The sequence below is a fragment of the Eulemur rufifrons genome, chromosome 1 (genome assembly GCF_041146395.1).
Source record: "Eulemur rufifrons isolate Redbay chromosome 1, OSU_ERuf_1, whole genome shotgun sequence".
Lineage (NCBI taxonomy): Eukaryota > Metazoa > Chordata > Mammalia > Primates > Lemuridae > Eulemur > Eulemur rufifrons.
Genome location: NC_090983.1, coordinates 81,477,123 through 81,501,821, shown reverse-complemented (window position 1 = coordinate 81,501,821; position 24,699 = coordinate 81,477,123). Strand labels below are relative to the sequence as shown.

General features: G+C 33.5%; 1 protein-coding gene across 2 annotated transcripts in view; it reads right to left on the bottom strand.

Moving 5' to 3' along the window:
- Nucleotides 1–24,699, bottom strand: part of LRP1B (LDL receptor related protein 1B) — a 1,768,615-nt gene that overhangs the window by 122,713 nt on the left and 1,621,203 nt on the right. The window contains exons 69-77 of one of the 2 annotated variants that reach the window (XM_069473041.1): nucleotides 24,459–24,588; nucleotides 22,684–22,790; nucleotides 22,216–22,348; nucleotides 15,160–15,282; nucleotides 9,910–10,035; nucleotides 9,060–9,197; nucleotides 7,090–7,224; nucleotides 3,412–3,531; nucleotides 1,533–1,774 (exon numbers count right to left, since the gene is read on the bottom strand). In XM_069473041.1, the coding sequence (XP_069329142.1) occupies nucleotides 1,533–1,774; nucleotides 3,412–3,531; nucleotides 7,090–7,224; nucleotides 9,060–9,197; nucleotides 9,910–10,035; nucleotides 15,160–15,282; nucleotides 22,216–22,348; nucleotides 22,684–22,790; nucleotides 24,459–24,588 (1,254 nt within the window). Of the gene's footprint in view, nucleotides 1–1,532; nucleotides 1,775–3,411; nucleotides 3,532–7,089; nucleotides 7,225–9,059; nucleotides 9,198–9,901; nucleotides 10,036–15,159; nucleotides 15,283–22,215; nucleotides 22,349–22,683; nucleotides 22,791–24,458; nucleotides 24,589–24,699 lie in introns of both variants that reach the window. The other variant, XM_069473049.1, reaches the window with a different exon arrangement.

Below are 24,699 nucleotides of genomic sequence, written 5' to 3'. Positions count from 1 at the left end.
GTAAGTTGCAAATAATATGTAACGTGATAATGTGCAGCACAGAAGAACATCTTAGTGATCATAATTACCAACATCATCACAATAAACAGCATCATCATATTGTTATTAATAATAATGAGCATCTAAATAGTACTTCCTATGGGCTGAGGAATATTGAACACTAATGTATACGTTATGTATAATTAATGTATGTTAATTATTAGTTATATATAATTATATGCAATTAATTTTAGTATATAATTAATATACTAATATATTGATATAATCCTCACTAGAACATCTTGAAATAGAGTGTACAGAGGAGCTAAAAGGCTAGCAAGCAAGAGGAACAAGATTTAAACTCAGGCACTGTAACTCCACAGCATATATTCTTTATTCATTATAAAATGGTATCATAAGAGCAATGTTTTTGCAAAGCAGACTTCTGCTGTAGAGCTAAAGAAAGTTAATGGTAGTCATTGTGTGAGGGGCTAGGAATAGGGCTTAAAAAACAACTCTGGGATATATGGATTTTCACTCACAGTTAATTTAATCTAAACCTGAACTTGAAAGCTAACATAACTTTTTTAAAAACCAGCTTATTGCTATCTACTATGATAAAATTAAAATATGTTTCAGATTTGCATCAAATAGTATTTATGTATTAAAAGTTCAAGTCTTTATGGTAGATGCCAGTACAAAAAGTAGTGAGGACTTTCCAATAGGTACCTTTGATTCTTTTTAAATGCAAAGCTTCAGTTACATCCTGCTGTGATAGCACTTGACTCTGCTTGCATGAGAACAAACCAGGCCCCATAAAAATAAGTATATATCTGACATTTTCCTCCCAGGTTATTTCAAAATATAAAATACACAATAACTCGACACGCCTTAAAACAAAAAGGGATAACCTACAAACACAAATCTCAACAGATGTTCTTGTTTATTTTTCTCAAAAAGAATAACCATGATAATCAACATGTCCATCATAAAAAAGCAAGCAATATTTCTCTCTTAGATGTTCCCTGAAATATAGTTATCAAGAGTCAGAAGAAATGGTTACACTACTGAGTTGTTCTCTTGCCCTAGAACAGAAGTATATTTCTCATCTTCTTAAAAATGAAACATTTTCCCAGCATTACATCACTTTCTAAATAAAAATACAGTGATGTTTCCCAAGCTCATATTATGATGAAATAGGCTTACGTTCATAACATGTTATAAAGCACTGAGAAATATAAAATGTTCTGCAAATGTTAGATACCATTCATTACCATTCTTATACTATATATCTAAGGCAAATACATTAAAACAAAAACATAAAATCATGCAACTAAAATAAATTATATACAGCTATGAGAATAAATGACTAGGGAAATATTCTATTTCTGTATGGGGAGAATATTGGGAAGAATAATTGAATATATTAATTAATTATGATGATTATATATTATGATAGATTTTTGTTTAAAAAGCAGGAGTCCTTAAATATTTCAATGTCATTTTAAATATTCAATGTTATTTACTTTAGATATTCAATATTGTTTACTTACAATCAAGCCACTGTTTGCTTGCCTTTTTTCTCTGCCATGGATCCTTTTGTAGAAAATTCCGCCTGGATTAAACTGAGTACTCCAAATAATCATATCTCTTTGATAATATACATCCATGCCTGTTATTCTTGAATTATGTTCAATATGAGAAATTTGTTGATGATCGCCACTGTAGTTGAATGGATATATAAAACCCAGGATATCAGTGTCATTAGCAATGTAGAGAACTTGATCTTCAGAGCCTGGAGATTATTATAATAAAATACAAAAATAAAGTAAATTTCAACTAATGTAAAAGCAATGATTGTACTTTTAAATTATCTTGAATTGTTATTCTTAATACAGTTTCTTACTCAAAAATCAACCAAATTTATATTATCTGTTAGTCTTCATGACTTATGATTTCTGATACCCATTTATCTAAACATTTACAATACTTATTGATACAGGTTTTTCTAGAGAAATGTTTTCCTTATGATTAGAAATTAAGTATTTGTAGAAGATGTCCTTTTTATGAAGAGGAATTACTATTTCATAAGTCTGAATACACTATGTTCTAATGCTTTGATTCTCAATATTCAGATGCTATATTGTATACTCATCAAGCCTCCAAAGTTTCTGAGCATTTAGATTATGCACCTGAGTGATCATTGCTTTAGACTAAGAAATGAAAATTAACATATGAGAAGTCTTCTTCTTCCTGTATCCATTTATCTTAAATGCTTGCTAACTTTTATTATATAAAGATACCAGTATTGATTACATAAAAGTTCCATAATCTATAAATTATCTGGAATCCTGCTAGGTAGAATACTCCACCCTAAAATATTGACACCTACAATAGGATACTAATGTCATTTTCATACTGATAATTAAAACCCTAAAGCAAATTCTGAAAATGTTAATTGAATTATTAACCAAACCCTAAAGGCGGATTGAATTGCCTCTATAGTTTCTACAACTAAATATTAAATAATATCAATACCCAGTGGGGTATAGTTCAGCTCTATTGTCTTAATAGCTGTCACTTAGTGAATGTTTACTGTATATGTCAAACACTATGTTAAGCCTTTCACAACTTATCCCCACTTCTTAAAACAAGCAGGGAAAGAAGGTATTAGTATCCCCATTTTACAGATGAAGAACTGAGGCTCAGAGAGTTGAATGACTTCCCCAAGACCACGTAGTCTAAAAGGTGCAGTGCTATGATTCAAATCCAAGTACATCTCACACCATAGCCCACACTTGGTCCCCTTATCATGCTATTTTGCTCTGGTAATAACCACATTATTAACAATGTCCAATCATACCGTGTGGCTAACAATAGTGAAGTTATAATATTTAGCAAAAACATATGAGCATTAGAATCCATGCCTACAAAAGCCCAAAACCCATGTTTGTCATTTAATCTTTTTAAACAATGATATTGGTGAGGAGGTCCAAATTTGAAAGCATAATTTTGCTTTAAAACCTTTAAAATCCTTACTCAAAATTGCATTCTCCTTATAATGCTAACCTTTCATTTTTATCCTGATGGTGTAATAATTTCTTAGAAAAACTTGTAGAAGGCCATGAAGAGAGATACCGTATATTCTTTCACATTGGCTTTTAAACTTTTATCCCTTTCGATAAGTTGTTTCAAACACAAAGTGATTTTAAGAGGAACTATGTATTTGACAGTCATTTCTATAAACCATCCCAGATTTGATTGATTAAGAATGATAACAAACCAACTGGCCAATTTAATCAGCATTAAAAAAGTTATTCATTTTACATTATTAAGAATGAAGCCATTGCTAAAACTCAATTTAAACATTTTCCCCATAAGATGTTTACAACAAAATTATAATAGCATTTGCAATAATGCTTATAACCTTACCTTTTGCTATGCAGGTGTTATTTCTTTCTTGAAAATTCTGGTCACATACACATTTATATGATCCTTCCACATTTATACATTGTTGAGAACATGTGCCAAACACCAAACATTCATTAAGGTCTGGAAAAGAAGAGCTCAAAATAGCATCATCATGCTCCCAATTCACGCTCTCATTCTTTCCATGTTTCAATAAAAGCAAAATTACTTTTCTTAACTTCTTATTCCTATATCCTTCATTCTTCTTTCAACTCTTAAGTCTTTCACTTACTGTGTTATATTTTTTGGGCCATAATTTTTTCACAATAGTTTCACTAAAATTTCATCGTTTCTACATCACCTATATTAATTCCTTAAAATACTAAAATACTCATTTTAAACTTCTCTAGTATTTTTATTCACTCAGATAAACACCTTTTGAGGTTCTCTTTTAAGCCTGTTTCTCATTACCTACCTCCAGACCTCTGCACATGTCATATGCTATTTCTTTGTCCTATATTGTCCTTGCCCACATTTACGTACAGAATTTCTGCTTCTCTCTTAAGATTCACCTGAAGTAAAGCCCTCCTTGGTCTCCAACAATGTCTTGGAAGGATGATCCATCCTTAAGTTTTTCCACTTTTTGCTCTCCTGGTATTTCTTTCTTACAACATTGCTCATACTATATTTCAGAAATATGGTCATATATTCATATCTCCTACTTGACTGTCAGTCTCTTGAGGGCATAAATTATGATGCCTTCCTTTTTTATTTCCACGTTTTACACAATGGCGGGCAGAGAATGAACACATGGGTATACCTCAAACACACTTCTGGATTCATATATATGACTATGTAAAAGGAAGGGCTGTATTGAGGCTATGTGAATTAAACAAACAAAAATCTGTGTGCCTATATAGAAATAAATACATCTAAATCACAAGCATAAATAAATAAATCATAAGGAACATTCTGTGGCTTGGCATATGCCTCTCAATTTAAGAGCTTAAGCAAAGCCAGGATTTAGGTCAGGTGATTCTAGTGAATTACCTACCTTCTCTCTCCCTTCCTCCACTACTTTTGCATTTAACCAACATAATTCCTCTGTCCCTTTTATCAATTATAGTTGCCCTAATTATATAATAACTCTAAGAGATAAATTTTCCCCTTGAATTAGGAAACTTAAGGATCAACACAGTAATAACAACTATCTTTTGTTTAGCACACAATAATGTAAGGGCTCAATGTTATAGATGAGGACTTTCCTAGTGACACTTGTTTTTTTTTTTTTTTGAGACAGAGTCTCACTTTGTTGCCCAGGCTAGAGTGAGTGCCGTGGCGTCAGCCTAGCTCACAGCAACCTCAAGCTCCTGAGCTCAAGCGATCCTCCTGTCTCAGCCTCCCGAGTAGCTGGGACTACAGGCATGCGCCACTATGCCCGGCTAATTTTTTCTATATATATTTTTAGCTGTCCATATAATTTCTTTCTATTTTTAGTAGAGATGGGGTCTCGCTCTTGCTCAGGCTGGTCTCGAACTCCTGAGCTCAAACGATCCGCCCACCTCGGCCTCCCAGAGTGCTAGGATTACAGGCGTGAGCCACCGCGCCCGGCCCCTAGTGACACTTGTAAGTAACAATGCCAAAGCTTAAACTCAGGTTTCTGATTCTATTTTCTCCACTATGATACCTTGCCTAAGGAGAACTTAAGTATTCTCATGACAACTCATCTCTGTGTTTGACTGAAATATAGGGAAAAGAGATGCAAAAAAAGGTATTTACTTGTTTTTAATGAATATTTTATAAGGATAAAGCAAGATGCATCTTATCAGCACTTAACCATCAGAATTACAAAAAATATTTCTGATTTTTCCAGCACCTGCAACGGAACTGGGAGTTATTTGTTACTATGGTTTGGTATGAAATCCAAATAAGCAAAAATCTGCATGATTTGATAAAATCTCTGCTCCCTCACATGTCCTCATAATGGTCACCATTTTCTTCTCATCTCTATGATAAGGCCAGGACCATGAGCTTTTGAAGAGGAAGGAGGAAGCCCACACACGCCTGGTACCCACAACAGTGCCTGGCACTCAGCAACTGTTAATCCCTTTTTACTTCTCTTCTGCCATTCCCTTTGATTTTTATTTTATTTTATTTTATTTTATTTTATTTTTTGCCACCTTTAGATACTCCAATTGAAGCCTCTGGGCTTGAACATCAAAGAGCAATTTCTCATGCATTTTTTGAGATACATAAATGAAGGCCACACACAAATTTAATTTTTTTGTTTACAAAATCCATGTAATGTATTTCCCCTCCTCTATACCAAGTTAAAATTACTTTCTTTACTATCAAAACTTCATTTATTAAATAAAGATGCCAATTTTATTAGAGTTCAGAAGTTACTCATTTGCACAACAAAAGTGTATAAAAAGAGTGGATGCATAGTAATTTTAAATGAAGACTGTAGCTTGCAGGTTATATTTGCTGTGCAATATAATTAAGAAAATTCTGAGAATAGAATTTCTAAATTTAGTAAGAATCTACAGGAAACAGAGCCTACTATTCATAAATAAATATTAGAAAATCAATGTATTAGAATTAAAATCTTGCATAAATTATAGGGGCATGTGTACATTTATACACAATTAGTAGCCAGTGTCTGGGAAAAGAAATACTGTAGTTGTGAGAAATAGTTTGTATTTTATTGAAAGAGAAAACTTCTGTTGTCAGCTTTCAGTGCTTCCTAGTAATGGAGAAAAAAAATGTCATGAATAATCCAAACAAGCATATAACTCAAAATGTACCTAACTATGATATGACTATTCTTCTTCTCCTTTTGGGTGAGTATACTTAATTTATTTAAATAATTTCATTTTGATTGACACATAATGAAATCATTTTTCTTTATGCAGGAATATAATAAAAAAAAAAAAGTACAAAAACAAATTAGTAGGTGAAAGCATTTTAGGACTTGAAAGTACCCTGGATAAGTCAGACTGAGCAATTGTAGATTTGGTTCTAATCACAATATTAAATGAACAAGACTACAAATATCAGTTTTATGGGAGAAAACTGCAGAGAGTGCATGTGGGTCTGTATTTCACGGGTCTATAGTTAAAGCTCTGATGTAAATTATATTGACTGACTTACTATGAGATTTTTGGCTATTCTACACTCTCATTTTTTAAATGATCTCAAGTTGAAAAAGATTTATTTAGATCCTGACTTTGAATTTTTAAAGACACATTATAATACTGTTTAAAATACGGTGTTAGGACAAAAGCCCACCGTTCTCTAAATGTGAATTACCTATTCCAATATTGCAAATGTCACACTCAAGAGAAATGGGTCATCATAAACATACTCTTTTATGAAGTGAATCTAATTCTCCAATAGTTCCTGAACCAGCAATTTTGTCATTTGCATTTCAAAACAGAATTGTAACAATAGAATTGAAATTCTGCAGGTCTGAATTTGCCATAGAAAAGCCTTTGTAGCCTCTGTGATGGTTAGCTTAGCTGTACAAACAAACAAGCTCTTGACCCCAGAGACTTCCACTCTCATAAGTGAAATGGTATCCCATAGATACACACCATTTTGACGAAAATCAATCCCCTGTCATCTCACAATTTAGCAGTCTTGGGAGTCTTTTTATAGCCCAAAGATTTAAGAGCAAGCTGTTGAGAAAATGTACTCTACCTTCACATTGTCTGTTTTTCATGTTTCTCTGAAATCCAGGCTTACAGCGACAGAAAACAGATGTTTTTATTTGATTACAATATGCATCATCTCCACATGGATTCACATTATCTTCACAGGTATATGCAGTGGAAGCTAGGATTTAAAAATATAATCAAAACTAATATAATTCTAATTCCTGACATGGGAGTTTACTTTTTTAAAAAAAATTGAAATGATATTTCTTATTCCACAGATAATTCTTTTATATGGTCTTCTCTCCATATAAGCCCTCATTTCTTATAAAAGTATAGAAGTAGATAAAAACTGAACTTATTTACATTAAATATAGTTTAGACCAAGCTGCCAATAGCTGATATTTGCAGCTGTTGTCAAGCTACTCTACTTTCTAAAAGGAAGTTAAGAATCAGTGATGCTAATGCCAGGGTATCTTTACAAGGTTACCATACATGAGCACTATATCTTTCTCTAAGAATCAAAGCATTTCCTATTAGCTGCCTGGAGACTGGGGCATTTATTGCTCCCTTAAACTTAATATTCATGAACTCAATCAAGGGCATTACTTAAGTGCGTAGGCTAAATCAACAGTTTTAAATTTTTTTTTAGTCTGGACACACATATGAGAAGAAACATTTGAGTATGCAACATGCTCCAATGATTGGTCATGGGTGCCAACACTCTTAGGACAAAGAATTAGTTGTCATTTGCAGCATAGTTGTTGCACTTTCATTGCTTTACCTCTCATTCAAGAAAACATTTTAAAATACATATAAATGAGAGGGACATTATTGTAGGGATAACATTGTATTATGTCTAAGTTACTTAAGCAAATCATATTTTTGAGAAACATGAGATTTTTGTCATCAGAATTGTAACCATTATTAATCCCCACTGACTCAAATATTTTACAATTAGTTAAAATGCATCAGTGGAATGATACCATGGTTTAGATATATGTGGCCATATCCTGGTAGACATTGTTTTATCATTCAACGAGGAACAAGTTAGATGCATAAATGAGAAAAAAATAAAAGATCCCAAAATAGGAAGTATTTTATGAGTTTTATAAGCAATCTGAATTTAAGATTATAAATTTAATTACTTTTCTTTACTATGGAAAATCAAACATCAAGAATTAGTTAAAGATGAAATTGTAAGCAAACAGGATCTAATAACTCAAGTATCAGAGCACTCTAAATAAAATAATAATGTCTTCTATAAGAATAACTCAGAAATAGATAAATTAAAAATTTTTAAACAGTGAATACATTATTAAGACTTTTACCATCACCCAACCAAATATTATTGTTTATGAAATTCAAAAATACTAATTTAGGCCGGGCGCGGTGGCTCACGCCTGTAATCCTAGCACTCTGGGAGGCCGAGGTGGGCGGATCGTTTGAGCTCAGGAGTTCGAGACCAGCCTGAGCAAGAGCGAGACCCCATCTCTACTAAAAATAGAAAGAAATTATATGGACAGCTAAAAATATATATAGAAAAAATTAGCCGGGCATGGTGGTGCATGCCTGTAGTCCCAGCTACTCGGGAGGCTGAGACAGGAGGATCCCTTGAGCTCAGGAGTTTGAGGTTGCTGTGAGCAAGGCTGACGCCACGGCACTCACTCTAGCCTGGGCAACAGAGTGAGACTCTGTCTCAAAAAAAAAAAAAAAAAAAAAAATACTAATTTAGTATTTGCTGACATCAAAGTCTGTATTTAAATATTGAATTCTCAGATTCAGCTCTAATAAGCATACCCATTACAAAATCAACCTTATCTACCTCACATTTTCTGAAATTAACTTAAGTAATGTTCTAAGGTTGCTTTGGCAAAGGCTTAGAAAAGAAGGCATCTCTTAATCACATTTTGAAGAGCAATCTTTCCATCCAATAGTAAAGAAAGTTTCAGTCATGTTTCAGCAGAAATTGGACTTGTGTGTCACTGTACTTGGCTTAACAGAAACCACACTCACGTATTCTGCAGCCTTGTTCATCTGAACCGTCTCCACAGTCATCCAGTCGATCACACTGGAGGCCCATGGGAATACATTTTTTATTACTACAGGCAAACTCATCCTTTTTACAAGGCCTTGCTTTGTATTTCTGCTTACCTATGGAGTCATTTAAAAAAGATTAGTGCTTCACAGACTCAAAGCAACTTTATTGAGCACATCATATCTTCAAGATTTTACTAAGTACTATGAAAAACATGGGTCCACATCCCTTATTTGAATTCCTGAGGCCAGATGAAAAAAAATTCCGAAATTTTTGGATTTTAGAAAAGTGACATTGTATTTACCCTACAGTGAGCAACACCTTATTTCTACAGGAAAATATCTGAATATTCACTCTAAGTGGGATATTTGGGATTTTTCTTAAAGTGATATAAATGTCTCAAATGAGGTCAAGTTTTGTCTTTAAATAATTTTGCTGCATATTTAAGTAAAACCATTTGTGTTAAAAGCTTTTCAAATTTCAGAATGGTGAAAAAGGGATTGCGTACACAGAAAAACAATCTATGTAAGCCTCCTCCCCTCAAGGTACTATTTTGACAAGGAGCGTTTTTAAATCACTATGTTGTTTCTCTCATGTGATTAGAATTTTCTGGAATAAAGGGCCTTGTAAGGACTCTGGATAAAGCCGCACAATTCTACTATGCAAATGAAATGTTAATGGATTATTTTTATACCCTGTCAGAAGAGCAAGTACCTAAACATAATACCTTCAGACATGCACGGAAAAAAATATATTTTTTAAATTTTTGAGCACAAATTATTATAGTATCTTGTAGCAGTCGCTGAATTATGTATTAAACACATTTACCACTACAGTGATCTTCATCTGAGTTGTCCCCGCAGTCATCAATACCATTGCACATTTGCTCAGACTGCAAGCAAATTCTGTCATTTCTGCATCTGTGAGGTCTTGTGGGTGGGCAAAGAAATTTGACTGAAATAAAAAAAAAGAAAAGAAAAGCAGCTCCTTTGGGTACACTGACTTATGAATAACATACTTCCTTTGTCTTTCTTTTTTTTGTTGTTTTAAAATCCATTATCTAAATATATTTTGCTGTGAAAATTGCCTACCTGCAGATACTAGAAAACTGTGTGATCATGGAAACTTATGATCTTAGTTATTTGTATTAACCACATAAAAGAGTGCACAGCTGAGGATCTTAAAGAAGTAAGAAAGAGCCAAACTTCACGGTCTTATTTCCAGATGCCTTATCCTAGCTGACTTCACTTGGTGTACCAAATTCATTTATACCTACAATTTATACAACATGGCAGGACACTTAGCTATCTCAAAGGGCAATTTCACACAGCATAGAGCTTGAGCAAGCATATGTTACAGGCCCCAAATTGAAAGTAGGTCATTCAGTGGGGAAAAAAAAAAAAATCCAACAATATTATAGCTGGGTGTCTTATTTTCTGTAAACAAAAGTTCAGATATGTATTTGAGTGATTCTGGTTATTCATTTTTAATGTGTGTCTGTGTGTGTGTACGTGAGACTTAAAGAGAAAGCAATGAAAGCCAGAAAATTTTACATTTGACCCTTTAATCACTATCTTATCTGAAGACTTCCATTCCTAAAAGAGGAACAATCTGTAATTAGTCTTCATCCTTACATGTGGAATTCTCCAGAGCTCTCTCCTTGGTCCTCTGATGCTCTCACTCTTGAATTCCTTGCTTAGATATTCCCATTCATGCTCATTGATTAACTTGCCACTACACCCTGAAGACCTATGAATTCTCTATCTAGTGCAAGCGTCTCACAAGTGATTATAGGATATCCCCTCAGGAATTTCAAATTTTACAAGTTTACTCCTCGATTCTTTGTCATTTTCCTCAACCCTCTTCTCCAAATCATTAGCTTTGTCTTATTTTCATAGTTCAGTTAGTGGCACATCATAGCCAGAAGTCTAGGATTATTTCCAATGCATTCCTCTCATTGACCATCAACTCGGAGTAGTCACCAACTATTGTTGATATTTTCCCCAAATTTGCCCACTTCCGTCCAGCCTTCCCAGTGACAATCACAATAGCTCAGCTCTTCATTATCTCTTACATATAGATATCCTAAATGTCTCTCCCTTTACTCCCTATCTTCAGATCTTCAAAAATCCATGAGAAAAATCAATCACATTAATCGGATCATATCTTCTATATTATCCATTGCCTTGAGAATACAATTTAAGATACTATGCCTAATAGACTTGTCATTATCTTGTCCACACCACTCCTACAGACTAATCCCTTGACCCTCTTAATATTCTAGCAACGCTACTGTATTACCACTCCTTAAATATGCTACATTCCATGCCTGACCTCCTTGCTTCAATTGAAATCTGGTTCTTTTCCCAAGTATAACTCCCTCCTCTTTAGGTTTATCAGGAATGTCTCTTAATTTGCTTAAGCCTCATATTATCTCATGTTTGAAAACATCCTACTTTTCTATCACAGCTTCCAGAACTTTATTACCATATCTTCACATTCTATTTTTTTAAAATCAAATACTGTTATTTTGAGGGTTAAGCACTTGATTATATTGCTATCTCATTGTTATTTTGTTATCAACCTCATAAATATCACCTCCTCCCAAAGTCACTGAAGATTGTAGCACCTTCAGTCATAGTTAGTTTTTTTCTCCATTCAAATTCATTCCAGCATCTTAGATGAGTTCAACATTCACATGAGCAAACCAACCAATAACTGGATTTCTTAGCTTTTTGAGTCTCTTATACTTACAATGTTCTTTTACTATAATCCATCTAGACCATCATCACTCTCCTCAACATCAAATAGATGTTGGTGGATTTCAATAAATTTCTCTTTTTGATTCAGCCAGTGACAGTCTCCGTTACTTACAAATATGAACACTAACTGATGCATATGGTTGCAGCATGGATTTGTTATTTCTTACAATTACTTTATTTGTAAAACTACTAATTTAAGTGTGCCAAATTTTTACTACAATCTCCTATCCTTTAAGATTTTTAATTCAATCAGTAGTATTTTTAATACCCTTCTTCAGCTTTATCTGAAACTCTAGCCATCCATACATCTACCATTTCCCTACTCATCAATGATTTTTTTGTCTCTACTTCCCTTCCTACTGATATTTATTGGTAACCTATAATATGTTGGACACTGTTATAAATACTATGTGAGTTTAGAAACTCACTTTCTTTCCAATAACGTGGATTCTATGGCCCTTTTCTCTTTTTCATCTTAGTTATCTTACAAAACTTTAAACTTCAATGAACAAAACCATCTGTTCTCCCAATATCTGCATCTGGAAAGCCAGAAATGTTGCAGATGATTATACTACAAAGCCAACTGATACCATCAGGTATGAATATTTATCAATGGTACTTGGAAAACATATCCATATAACTTTCCTACGTTTTGCAATAATGATTCAAATCTGCATTCCTTCCAAAGCTCCCTACACCAAACTTCTATCTTCTATATATGAACATGCTTCCTACTGCACTAAAAAAAGGTACAAATAAAAATATGAGAAATTCCTTAATATCTTATTAAACAATTGCAGATCTACCTGTATCTACACAAAATCTATCAACTCCTCAATATTTTTAATAACAGAGATAGGAAAATAATTTACTCCTATCTAGTTTAATCCCATTACTCCTATCTAAAAGTAATTTTTCCACTAGCTTGTAAACTCTTTTTCCCCTGCCTTCTCGAGAACCATCACACCTTTCATGAAACACGTTATGACACTGGTGTTTTGGTTGCTACACTCTTGTTTTTGCTATACCCTTTGTCATCATTCACCTGAGTCTCTTCTGGAAGTTCATATTCATTTAGATGTTTGGTGTCACTCAATATTCTTTTGTAACTCCCCTTTCTGTCCTATGCTTTTCTCCCACCTAACATAATCTTAAAAATGTCACTGTATTTATTATTATATTTTATTCTGTTAAATTTATATCTGTAGACGAGCTCTTTTCTTTAAGCTTGAGGACCAAATATCTAATGCCGACTTGAATGTCTCCTAAAATGTATCCCAAACCAGTCTTCTAATCTTCACTTGCAAAACTGTTTCTCTTCCTAAGTTCCCCTTCTATTCAAATGTGCAAGCAAAAATAACCTACAAATTATACTTCACCACTTTGTCTCTCACCTCATATCTAATCCATTATTTAATATAACTTATTTTGCTTTTTACTCACCTTCATCTGTCTATATTTGGCTATCGTGTGCTCTCCTGTCACCATCTCAATCCAAGCTACTAGCATAGCTTGCCTAAAGTACCACAATAGTGTTAATGACACTTGCCCCTTCCATCCAATATTTATAAAATATAAACATGACCATGTACCTATTTGGCTTAAAACTATAGTATTTCCAATTGCTTTCAGGCTAAACTATAAATCCCTACAAAAGCTCTTCAAGGGACAAGCGTGGTGTGTCACACCTATAATCCTAGTACTTTGGGAGCCTGAGGCAGAAAGATTGCTTGAGGCCAGGAGTTCAAGATCAGCCTGAGCAAGAGAAAGACACCATCTCTACAAAAAAATAGAAAATTAGCTGGGCATGATCGCTTGCACCTGTAGTCCCAGCTACTGGAGAAGCTGAGACAGGAGGATTGCTTGAGCCCAGGAATTTGAGGTTGCAGTGAGCTTTGATAATGCCACTGCACTCTCCTAAGATGATGCCACTGCACTCTAGCCAGGGAAACAGAGTGAGACTTTGTCTCAAAAAAAAAAAAAATATGCTAGCCAAGGTTCGAGGTATTTCTGCTGTCTCATCCTAAACCAATATAGACAGTCCCTGACTTAACAATTATTTAATATATGGTTAATTACCAAACATTTCCTAGTCCACTCACTGGTTTTATAGTCAAGGAAAACAGAGAATGGAAAAAAAATCTATAAAAATAATAGGTTCTGGGTTGATATTGGTGGATAAGCTTTTGTATCTTTTGATATATTATGATTCAGAAATAATAGAATCTCTGGTGATTCTCTAGAGTCCATTTTTAAGATTACATAAAGAAAATCAAAATTGAAACTTAGTTGCATCACTCAGTTGTATCTATAGAAAAAACTCTCCAAAAGCTTTGCGTTTTTCAACTTTTAAAAATAAAGCTATCAAGAGCAGGTAGAAGGGAATGGGTAAATCCACACCTAAGGGACCTGGTGCATGCTGTCTGGGGGATGGCACGCTTGTTGGGCGGTGCAAAGGCAATTTACATAACTAAAGCATTTGTACCCCCAAGATACTCTGAAATTAAATAAATAAATAAATAAAGTTACCTCCTTGTATTTTTTCCAACTGTAACATCAGTAGAAAAATGTCCTCCTCTATATCTAAATACTGCCTTAACTTAGTGCAACAAATAGAACACAAAGGTTAAGTACATACCCTGATGCTTTATTTTTTTTTAATTTACCTGATGTTCTATTTAGTTACATCTGAAGTGATAATATCTTCCTTTAAACTAAAGGTGCAACTATATTTTTTGCTGAGGTTAGATAAAAAGTATGAGAAGAAGGACCAAAAAAAGGTTTATAAAAGCATAAATAGTCTTATATTTTGTTGATCTCAAATTGGATATTTATGCTTATTGGTGCATAACTGTATACCTGACAAATGTATATCCCTTTTCTGAAGAACTTCAGTATTGGGTGACTTGTAGAACTATGTAATTTTATCATTCACAATTCATTTTTCTTCCATTTTCTTATCTGTCAAAAATTTTTTTTCACCTAAAACACCAATTTGGTATGAAGCCAAGTTTCTTATATGAACATTAATTCAAAAGGTCAGCTACTCTAAATCCTCCCAGACAGACCATAATCTATCTTTTGAATAGTGTAGTCATGTGCAAGTTCAGATTTAGAAAGGCTTTCTATAAAGCCATAAACTTTGAACAGGGTAATCTCTTTATTACCTGAACAAAAACTGTATTTGTGATTATACTTTATCTACCTAACCCCAGGACAGTAGAATTTGCAGTTCACCTCACCACTTCATTGATTCACGCTGGTGCATTAGATTGGGAGATGAGAGTATGATCTAGAGCCACATGAAATGCCATACCACACATATCAGGGGCTTCATCAGAGTTGTCTCCACAGTCGTCTTCTCCATCACACACCCAGAAATGTAGTTTGCAAAGGGAATTATTGCAAAGGAACTCATCAGCTCTACATATATTTCCTCCTTTATTTTAAAACAAAAAAGAGATAGATAGATTGAGCATAATCAATTCCAGTCAGCAGGACACATATTCCTCTAATTCTTGCACACAATATCTAGTTTCTTACTCCGTTGTATTTATTCCTTGTGTAATAGTAGAAACAGATAATATCCAATTTTTTAAGAAAAGGTATTCAGTAAATGGTGCTGGGAAAATTGAATGGCCACATGTAGAAGACTGAAACAGGATCTGCATCTCTCAACTCACAAAAATCAATTCACAATGGATAATAGACTTAAACCTAAGGCATGAAACCATAAGAATTCTAGAAGAAAATGTTGGAAAAGCTCTTATAAACATTGGCCTAGGCAAAGAATTCATGAAGAAGAGCCCAAAAGCAATCACAGCAACAACAAAAATAAATAAATGGGATCTGATCAAATTTAAAAGCTTCTGCACAGCAAAGAAAGCTATCATTAGAGTGAATAGGCAAACTACAGAATGGGAGAAAATATTTGCATGCTATATATCCAATAAAGGGCTGATAACTAGACTCTATATAGAATTCAAGAAAATCAGCAAGAAAAAATCAAACAACCCCATTAAAAAGTGGGCAAAGGACATGAACGAAAACTTCAGAAGAAATAGACTTACGGCCAACAAACATGAAAAAACAGTCAACATCTCTAATCATTAGGGAAATGTAAACCAAAACCACAATGATATATCACTTAACTCCAGTAAGAATGGCTTTTATCCAAAAGTCCCAAAACAACAAATGTTGGCATGGATGTGGAGAGATAAGAACACTTATACACTGCTGATGGGACTGCAAACTAGTACAACTTCTTTGGAAAGTACTAAGGAGATACCTCAAAGACTAAAAGTAGAACTGCCATTTGATCCAGCAATCCTACTCCTGGGTATCTACTCAAAGGGAAAAAATACATTCTATAAAAAAGACATCTGCACTAGAATGTTTATAGCAGCACAATTCACTGTGCAAAGACATGGAAACAATCCAAGTGCCCATCAATACATGAGTAGATTAATAACATGTGGTATATGTATACCATGAAGCACTACTCAGTCATAAAAAAAAATGGTGAACTACCTATTGTATTATCCTGGATGAAGCTGGAGCCCATTCTTTTAAGTGAATTTTCATAAGAATGGAAAACCAAACACCACATGTACTCACCATTAAATTGGTACTAATTGATCAACACTAATGTGCACATGTGAGAAGTAACATTCATAGGGTGTCAGGCAGTTGGGAAGGGAGAGGAGGGAATGGGTAAATTCACACCTAATGGGTGTAGTGTGTACTTTTTGGGGGTGGGCAGGCTTATAGCTCTGACTTGGGCAATACAAAGGCAATTTATGTAACCAAAGCATTTATACCCCCATAATACTGTGAAATAAAAAAAAAGATATTCATGGTTTACATTTCAAGACATTCTAATATGCTCATATATACTCATATTTTCTTTAGAATATACTGAGAAGATGGTATAAGAAAGTTTTTAAAAATATAAATAATCTTCTATTTCACATAATTTTTATGTTAATGATTGTAAAGAAATTTAGATTTTTAAACATTTTAATTTTTATTAAAATTTTTGCTTTTCTGGAAAGAAATACATTTCTAGTTATTAGATAATTCAGCTGTATGTGTAATACTAATAAACGGAATCATTGAAGACTTAAAATACCTAGTAAAAAGTTTTTTGCAGTCACACAGAAACAATTAATTTTGTAACAGCAATAGGAATTTGGCCATATCATATAATATTTCAGTTTTTCTTATAAGAATTGTGCAATAAAACATCCTATTTTTGGAAAAATTTTAAAAAATGTTTGCTTTTTTTTTCTCTTTTCAAAAATAAATAGAAAGCATCAGGAATACAGAATTGTTCTAACATAAAATCGTTAAGGACATCTACCACAAGCAAAGGACCCAAAGAACTAATAAATTTGAGTCATATGTCTAGAGATGAAGCAATACATAATGAGACTACAATGACTGGGGAGTTGGGAACTGTGGGTTCTTGTGTTGCTTTGGGCAAGTCTATTAATGTCTCCAAGATTCAATGTCTTTATATGTTAAAAAAGAGGTACGGTTAAAATGATTTACAGTTCATATTTGCTAGAAGTACCTGGAGAAACAACACAAAGATGAGAGTTTAAAATTAAGATAAATACAATTGCTCTCAAAGTGTTATACTACCTATTTAAACCTCATACATAAGATAAGAGATATGGCTCCAGGGCTGGCTAGATTTGACCAGCTGAAGCCATTAACATATGTAAAAATCTACATTCATTAAAACATGGGGCTGAGAAGTGATAATGGTCACCCTTGTAAGCATAGAAAATACCTAGAAATAGCCACTGTTCATCTTGTGGATACACATTGGAGGAGATAATGTACTTAAGCTTGTGAAGGTCAAATAATTCTTTTTCCTCTAATTTTGACTTGCTACACAAATCTCTGATAACTCATTTCCAGTGGTAAAAGGTTTAACTTAAGAAATGACAAAATCAGATTTGGATTTTAGAATGAAAATACTAGCTGTGATATGGAGAATTTGGAAATAAATATGGAGACAGTAAAGCCAAGACTGGAGGAGAAAGACCAATTTGAAGAAGAGTTGTGGCAACCCATACAGTAACAGATGGTGATGTCTAGCAGGCTAGTAGATGAGTCTGTCTGAAGTATAGAATAGGTTTCTGAACTCTAAATCTGCATCTGGGAATGTTCAGAATATAGCTATTATTTGAAGTTTAAAAGAGAACACAGAAAAAACCAGGTTAGGTAGATAAAAAAGAGCCTACAAAAGAAAAAAAAGTAATCAGAGTGCTTGGAGAAATATATGGAAAGAGTGATATCAGACAATTTATGGGTAAAGTGTTCTAAGAGGAATGTCAGCACATTTAAAAATGCTAAAGGGCAGCTTTAGTGAAGTGGTGGTGGGTTTAGTGAAATGATTTTAGTTATTGAATGAGATGAAGAAAGAACTAGTGAATGTAGACATAAAGGGTTATAAAGGGAAGGAAGAGACAAGAAAAGTCAGGTGGTAAATGAGCCTTGTTGCTTGTGTGGGTGAAAACAGATGTCTGAACACATTTAAATGCTTCTGGGAATAATTCAGTAGACAATACAGAATGGAGAACGGGTAATTGATATAACGAGTTTCTTGAGAATCCAGAGAGTGTGGGGGATTTGAGATCCAGAGCAAAATAAAAAGATTAGACTTAGACTGGAAGTCAGACTAGTTTTCTATTTTGAGAGGAAGGAAAGGGAAAAGCTTGAGCATAGCTACAGGTAAGTTTTTTAATTGGGGCCCAGATGTTGAAAAAAGTTCATGAATTTTATTACCGCTGTTAAGTAGCTGAGGTAATTAACTGAGAGAGAGGGAGAGAGAGACAAAGACACAGAGACACAGAGGTGGCTTGGTGACAAATTTGAGAAAGTCAGCTTTTTAAAAACCTGATATGGTAATGGTAGAGTGACATGATTAGGAAAATAAAGGTAGATTGCTTAGAATTTTGAGTAATAGTTAAATCTCAGACGGAGAATTTATAGTGATATTTCTCTGAACAGTGGTAAGATTTTCTGCAAAAATGCTTATCAGAACTGATTTTGGCATCTCTGAGAACAAACAAACTCTAAGATATAGACAAAGGCAGATCCTAGTGAGTTAACCAAAGTGAATATGAGCATGTGAGACTTTTGAAAGTCCAATATTTGTCATTGGGGTACCCCCTTTCTTTCAAACTTCTGCAATGTTGAGCTCTAAAATACTATAATTCTAAATTTAATCTCAGTGACCAAAACCCATGCAACAAAACATAGTACCATTTAACAACTCTCTCACTCTAAAAAACATAAAAAATACCATGTTTAGTCATGAGTACCAAAGAAATTAAAGATATGAATATGAGTATGAGGGAAGTATTGCCCTAATTCAAAATCAAAATCCACAGAGTATGAAGGAGAGTTGTATTTTTTCAGAATAAAGATTCTAATTACCAAATCTCATTGCATGCTCCACTTTACAATGTATTAAATTCAAACAGAATTTATGAACTCTTGACATCCTCTGATTATTTTTGAAAATTCTATTTGTAGCACATACATCAGTCTGGTTAAAGGGAAAAATGAGTTCCCTAAGGTATTTCATTAGATAACATTGTAATTTTCCCCATAAGAGTGTTGAATATGCCACTGTTTTTATTAACAAAAGAGTAATATAAATGAAATCATAATTATGACAGAAAGGCAAAGGTTTTGTGATAAACTACCAAAGACTTCATGTTGTACTATAAAGAATTTGCATTTCAAAAAAAATGCATCATGAGGTTCCATGACATTTGAGTCTCACTTACATTGCCTGATTTTTGAAATGGCATAAAGCATACATAAACAACAACAAAAATGTATATTTTAAAGAGATTGTCTGGATTAAAATTCCAGTTTCCTAGTCATGTTCTTGATCACATCAACAGGAGGTTATTAAAAAAATAGAAAAGTATATATTAATTAACAGTACCATATCTGAATCATAACTGAGTCCTTGGCAGGTTCATAGAAATCTGGTCAAGAGCATCATCACCGGAAATAAGCATCTTAATTTGGGTTCTCATCTTAATTTGGTTTCTCATCTTAATTTGGGTTGAAAAAAATTTTGATATATGATATATTTTATTTCCATAAATATCTTACACATTTTTGAAGTGAAAATTACTAAAAAGAATACCTCGCAATCTTTTCCACCAAAATTGTATAAGAGTAAAGTTTGGAAGCTCAGGCCAGAAGAAGCATTAAATTTCCTTGAGGCCCTATGTTTTACCTTTAAAAATGTGAATGCTGCTTTCAATTCCATAGTATTTTGGAGTTTGGTCTTTTAAAATAAACTAGTAAAAATGATTCACTGGAAAGATGTACCATGTTTATCCTGAAGATTTCTTATGTTCCAGTCCCCAACACTGAGCTCCTATTAGCTCACATGTCCAGATTTGAGATGAATGGAAGTAAGATTTAACAGAAAAGATGTTTATTCTGACATTCGATTTCCTTAATGCTTTAAAACACCTTTATCCAATACCTAAGCCACTTCCTGGGAGTAAATTAAATACCAGAAATCTGAACTTGGTCATGCCTTAAGGTACATCCATACAGGTCAAATACTTTAACTACCAAGATATTTCATTGGAACTTAACTACCTAGCAGCAAAGAAGCCCAAGAAAAATTGGAAGTGTGAGTGGGAAGGAGAGAGGAACTCTGTCATATTGGTAAATTATTAAATTAAAGTCTCTCAATTCTTTTCAGTCAGTAAGAATAAATATTTTGTAGAACTATTTTAGATCTGAAGGACACTTGAGATGTTCTAGTGTGGCCAGGGTATGATACATAAAGAGGAGCAGTAGAATATAGGTCTGGGAAAATAACATGTGATCATTCTCTTGTAATTATGATTATTACCCATGTTGGGTTATTTCTGTGTAACCAGGTACCTTGAGTAAAAATCTATACAAAAAGAGGTACACTTAAATAAAATGAACCAGGTAACAGTGAATAGGATGTATTGGAGAGCAGTTAGGTGGCACTACACAAACTCAGGCACGAGGGGAGAATGGACTAGATTGGTGGTAGTAATTGAAGTTAAGGGATGGAGGTGATTAGCTATAAAATGGAAAATGAGGAGTAGCTTAACTGTCATCCCAAAGTCTTTGAATACAAGCGTGCACATGAGTTGCTGCTGCCAGACTGTCCACAGTGTTTATTGTCTCTAGAGTGTCCAAGTGCAGAAAATGAGTGTGAGAACTTAAGGTAGAACAGCTATTATGGACATTTAACGTTTTATGGCTCTCTATAATGAAATGCAGATTCCAAATGAAACTAAAATCACTTCTGCTGAACATAAAATAGGATGTATTGGAGGTTTGGGATGGACATATCTCATCATAAACGTCTGATGGAATATTCAAGAAAGTAGAATACATTTTTCTCTGAGAGACTAGGTATTTACAGAAGTAAATATTTTAGATAGATTTTAACTATATAAACCCTGGGTGCACATTCAAGTGCCTTGATTCATGTGGCAATATCCAGTATCATTTCTGTTGATGATGTTCCAAATATTCTGAAATGTAAATTCTGTTGAGAGACTTTTGTAAGCAGGTCACAAGAAATTTTATATTTTAACAACATATTTAACAATATGAAAATAATAAGAATTGGTTAATTTTTGATCATTTGAAGCTTCAACACACAATTGCTTTGCTGTCATTAACTCTCATTAACTCTGAAGTATAGTAATAATCATAGTGTTTAATGTGGTGGATTACAACTAAAAGTTGTTATCTGTCAGGAAATGGTCTTCATGTAGCTGGAAAATAATATATGACAAAACTGAAAGTTGTCTTCCAGGTTGACAAAAAAAGGTAGGTCATTTTCTCAATGATAGGGCAAGAAGGAAATCTGGGGCACAACCTATAACCTATATATCATATAGCATACTGATGTGTTCAATCTAGTACACCATATGTTGCTCCTATTCTTTCAAAGTAAAGTAGACAACATGGAAGAGAAGCATACACAGAAAATACAGAAAATCCTCCTGCAGCAATGGCTATGCTATCTACATGCCCTATTGCCTTCACATATCCCTATCCTTGACCCAGCATCCAGTCTGAACACATACTCATAATAGGCACTCAATAAACGCTTGCATTTTGTTTGTTTTTGTGAAACACAGATCGAAATTACACTCCTGAAGATGATATGGATTTTGCATATTTAGAATAGGCTGTTATGTAATAAAACTAGAAAGAGTAAAGAGGATCATTTAATGATCCATCCTCTGCCCCTAGCACACACTACACATTCTGTGCAGCACTTTAACTTCCATTCTCTCATTTATGGGCACAGAAACAAAAACTACCTTACCTCTGTCACACTTCTCTTCATCACTGCCATCCACACAGTCGTGAATTCCATCACACAGCCATCTAACTGGAATACAGTGGGCTTTATTTTTGCACCGAAACTGATCTTCCTTACATTCAGTCACACAGTCCATCTGTTCAAATACAAATGGGCACTGCAGTTTTCATTAATGATAATGATACAATCACAGGGAAAATAAACATGCAGCCTATAGTACTAAAGATTTATTATACCTTGGGCTTTCTTTTATCTTGACTTAATGAATATGACCTCTATAAATGACAATAAGCTTCAGTATATGGACAGCATAAAGATTCCGGTACTTGCTGAAATGATTGTATCCAATATACCTACTAACATTTTAGACAATGCTAAGAATGGAGATTCTGTCTCTTTATTTTCCTTGCATTTATTTTGCCAAACCTAATTCATGTAATGCAAAGATTTTAATTAAATGATAGATTTTACCTCATCTGAACCATCAGCACAATCATATTCTCCATTACATTTCAAAGATGCTGAAATACATCCACCGCTGGCACATATATATTCACTTGATGAGCAAGTAGGAGAAGCTGAATACAATTATAAATTTGAGATTTAGATACAGTAAAAGCATGATGGGTTTGAGATATACAGACATAAATAAGCGTGTAAAATACAAATTGATAGATGGTAATAATAATTGTTTATATTATTTAAACTGTATCCAACATCTAGTATTAAAGATTCATTTAAAATGTGCTTTGAAATATTATTGCATTATATGAAATAAATTTCAGTGATATAATAGCCTATGAAGTAAGGATTTAAGTCATTAAAGAAAGGGGAGAAAAATTATAACCTCCATCCCTTTGATTTTGAAGTATCAAATGGGTTTTTCACAATTTTAAATTAAATTATTAAAGCCTCAAATTATTTTCAAAACTGCAATAATATTTAGCAACCCTTGGAAATGTTAATCATGTGTACACTATATAAAGCAAAAGGCAGAAATCTTGGTATGGTCTCCTAGACCCAGTAATATCTATTTGGCTGTGCTGACAAAAGTAGAGTATTTGAATTAGTTCTAAGAATTTTATTGTTTTGGGGTTTTAAACATTATATATATATGTGTATATATATACACATATATATATATATAAAATTAACAGAGCTTATATAATGTGCAGGATTCCGTTATGATATAGAAATTAAAAATAACAAGTGGATAAATGTTATTACCACTACTCTGTCTAATTAATTGGTGGGATTATGACAGCTGGCATTGTCTACGGGTTTGGGTGTGCCAGGCTTGTATTCAAACCTCTGGGCTTTTGGCCTTATATTAGACCATGAAGTAGCCAAATGTACTTACATAATGTCTTTGTAGGCCAAATTGCTTAGTCCAGGGATTCTAAGAAGCTTTTTCCTTGAGATTTAATTCATTTTAATTGGCAGTGTTTGCCTGGGGATCTATATTCATAAGGAATCTAAAAACACATCTGGATTGAGTAAAAAAGATATGCATGACCTATTAGCAACATGGATCATGGGCATGACACTGGGATGTGGTAACGTGTGTGCCTTGTATCTGCTATTCTGACCTAGTTGCTCAGGGTAATGCTTTCACCATTATACATAGCTTATAGTATGATTTTCCGCCAGTAATTTTTTTCTTATAAGAAAATGTAATTAAAATACTTATGTAAAAATTTAAGTGTTTTAATGAGTATATTTATAAAGCCATATTTAAGAAATAGAAATGCATAAACTGGGTGTTGTCATTTTTTTCTATATTCTGGTTTGCTTCCTAATTTTATTTTGATTTGGCCCAATATCTAAATACAAATAATATGCTTCTTCTCAGTTGGCATCACACTGAAACTCCTACATTCTGTTTCATAACCTCAATTTCCATAACTAAAAACCTGGCTTTAACAGTACTTATAATTTCAACATATTTCATTTGACTATCTTGGGAAAAGAATTCCAAATGGTGGGATAAGATATAAAAACCAGAAAATCAAATTTACAGGAATAATTCTCAGATCCCATACATATGTGATGATCTTATCTGTCAAAGCACTTTCTACACATATGACGGACACACTAATTAATTTATTCACAGAGATTTCAGACTATTTCTTAAAAATGGTAAACGTGTGACATTTTTGCCACTTTTTTCTGCATATTGTTGGTAAAATTTAAATTTTATCAAGGTAAAATGTCAACTAAATTAAATATCACCTCAATCATTTTACCTGGCTCACAGTTTTTTTCATCCTCCCCATATTTACAGTCTTCATGGCCATCACATTTCCATTTTGCTGATATACACTGGCCATTGGAACACTGGAACTGGTCTTTGGAACAGCTTGTTTCGCAATTTCTCTGTCAAGAACACAGATGTAATCAAAATTAAATTTTTAAAAAATTGTCTACAAGCCCCAAAGGCTAGAAAATCTATGCATAGAAAACCTTAAACTGATCTTGGGAACAACT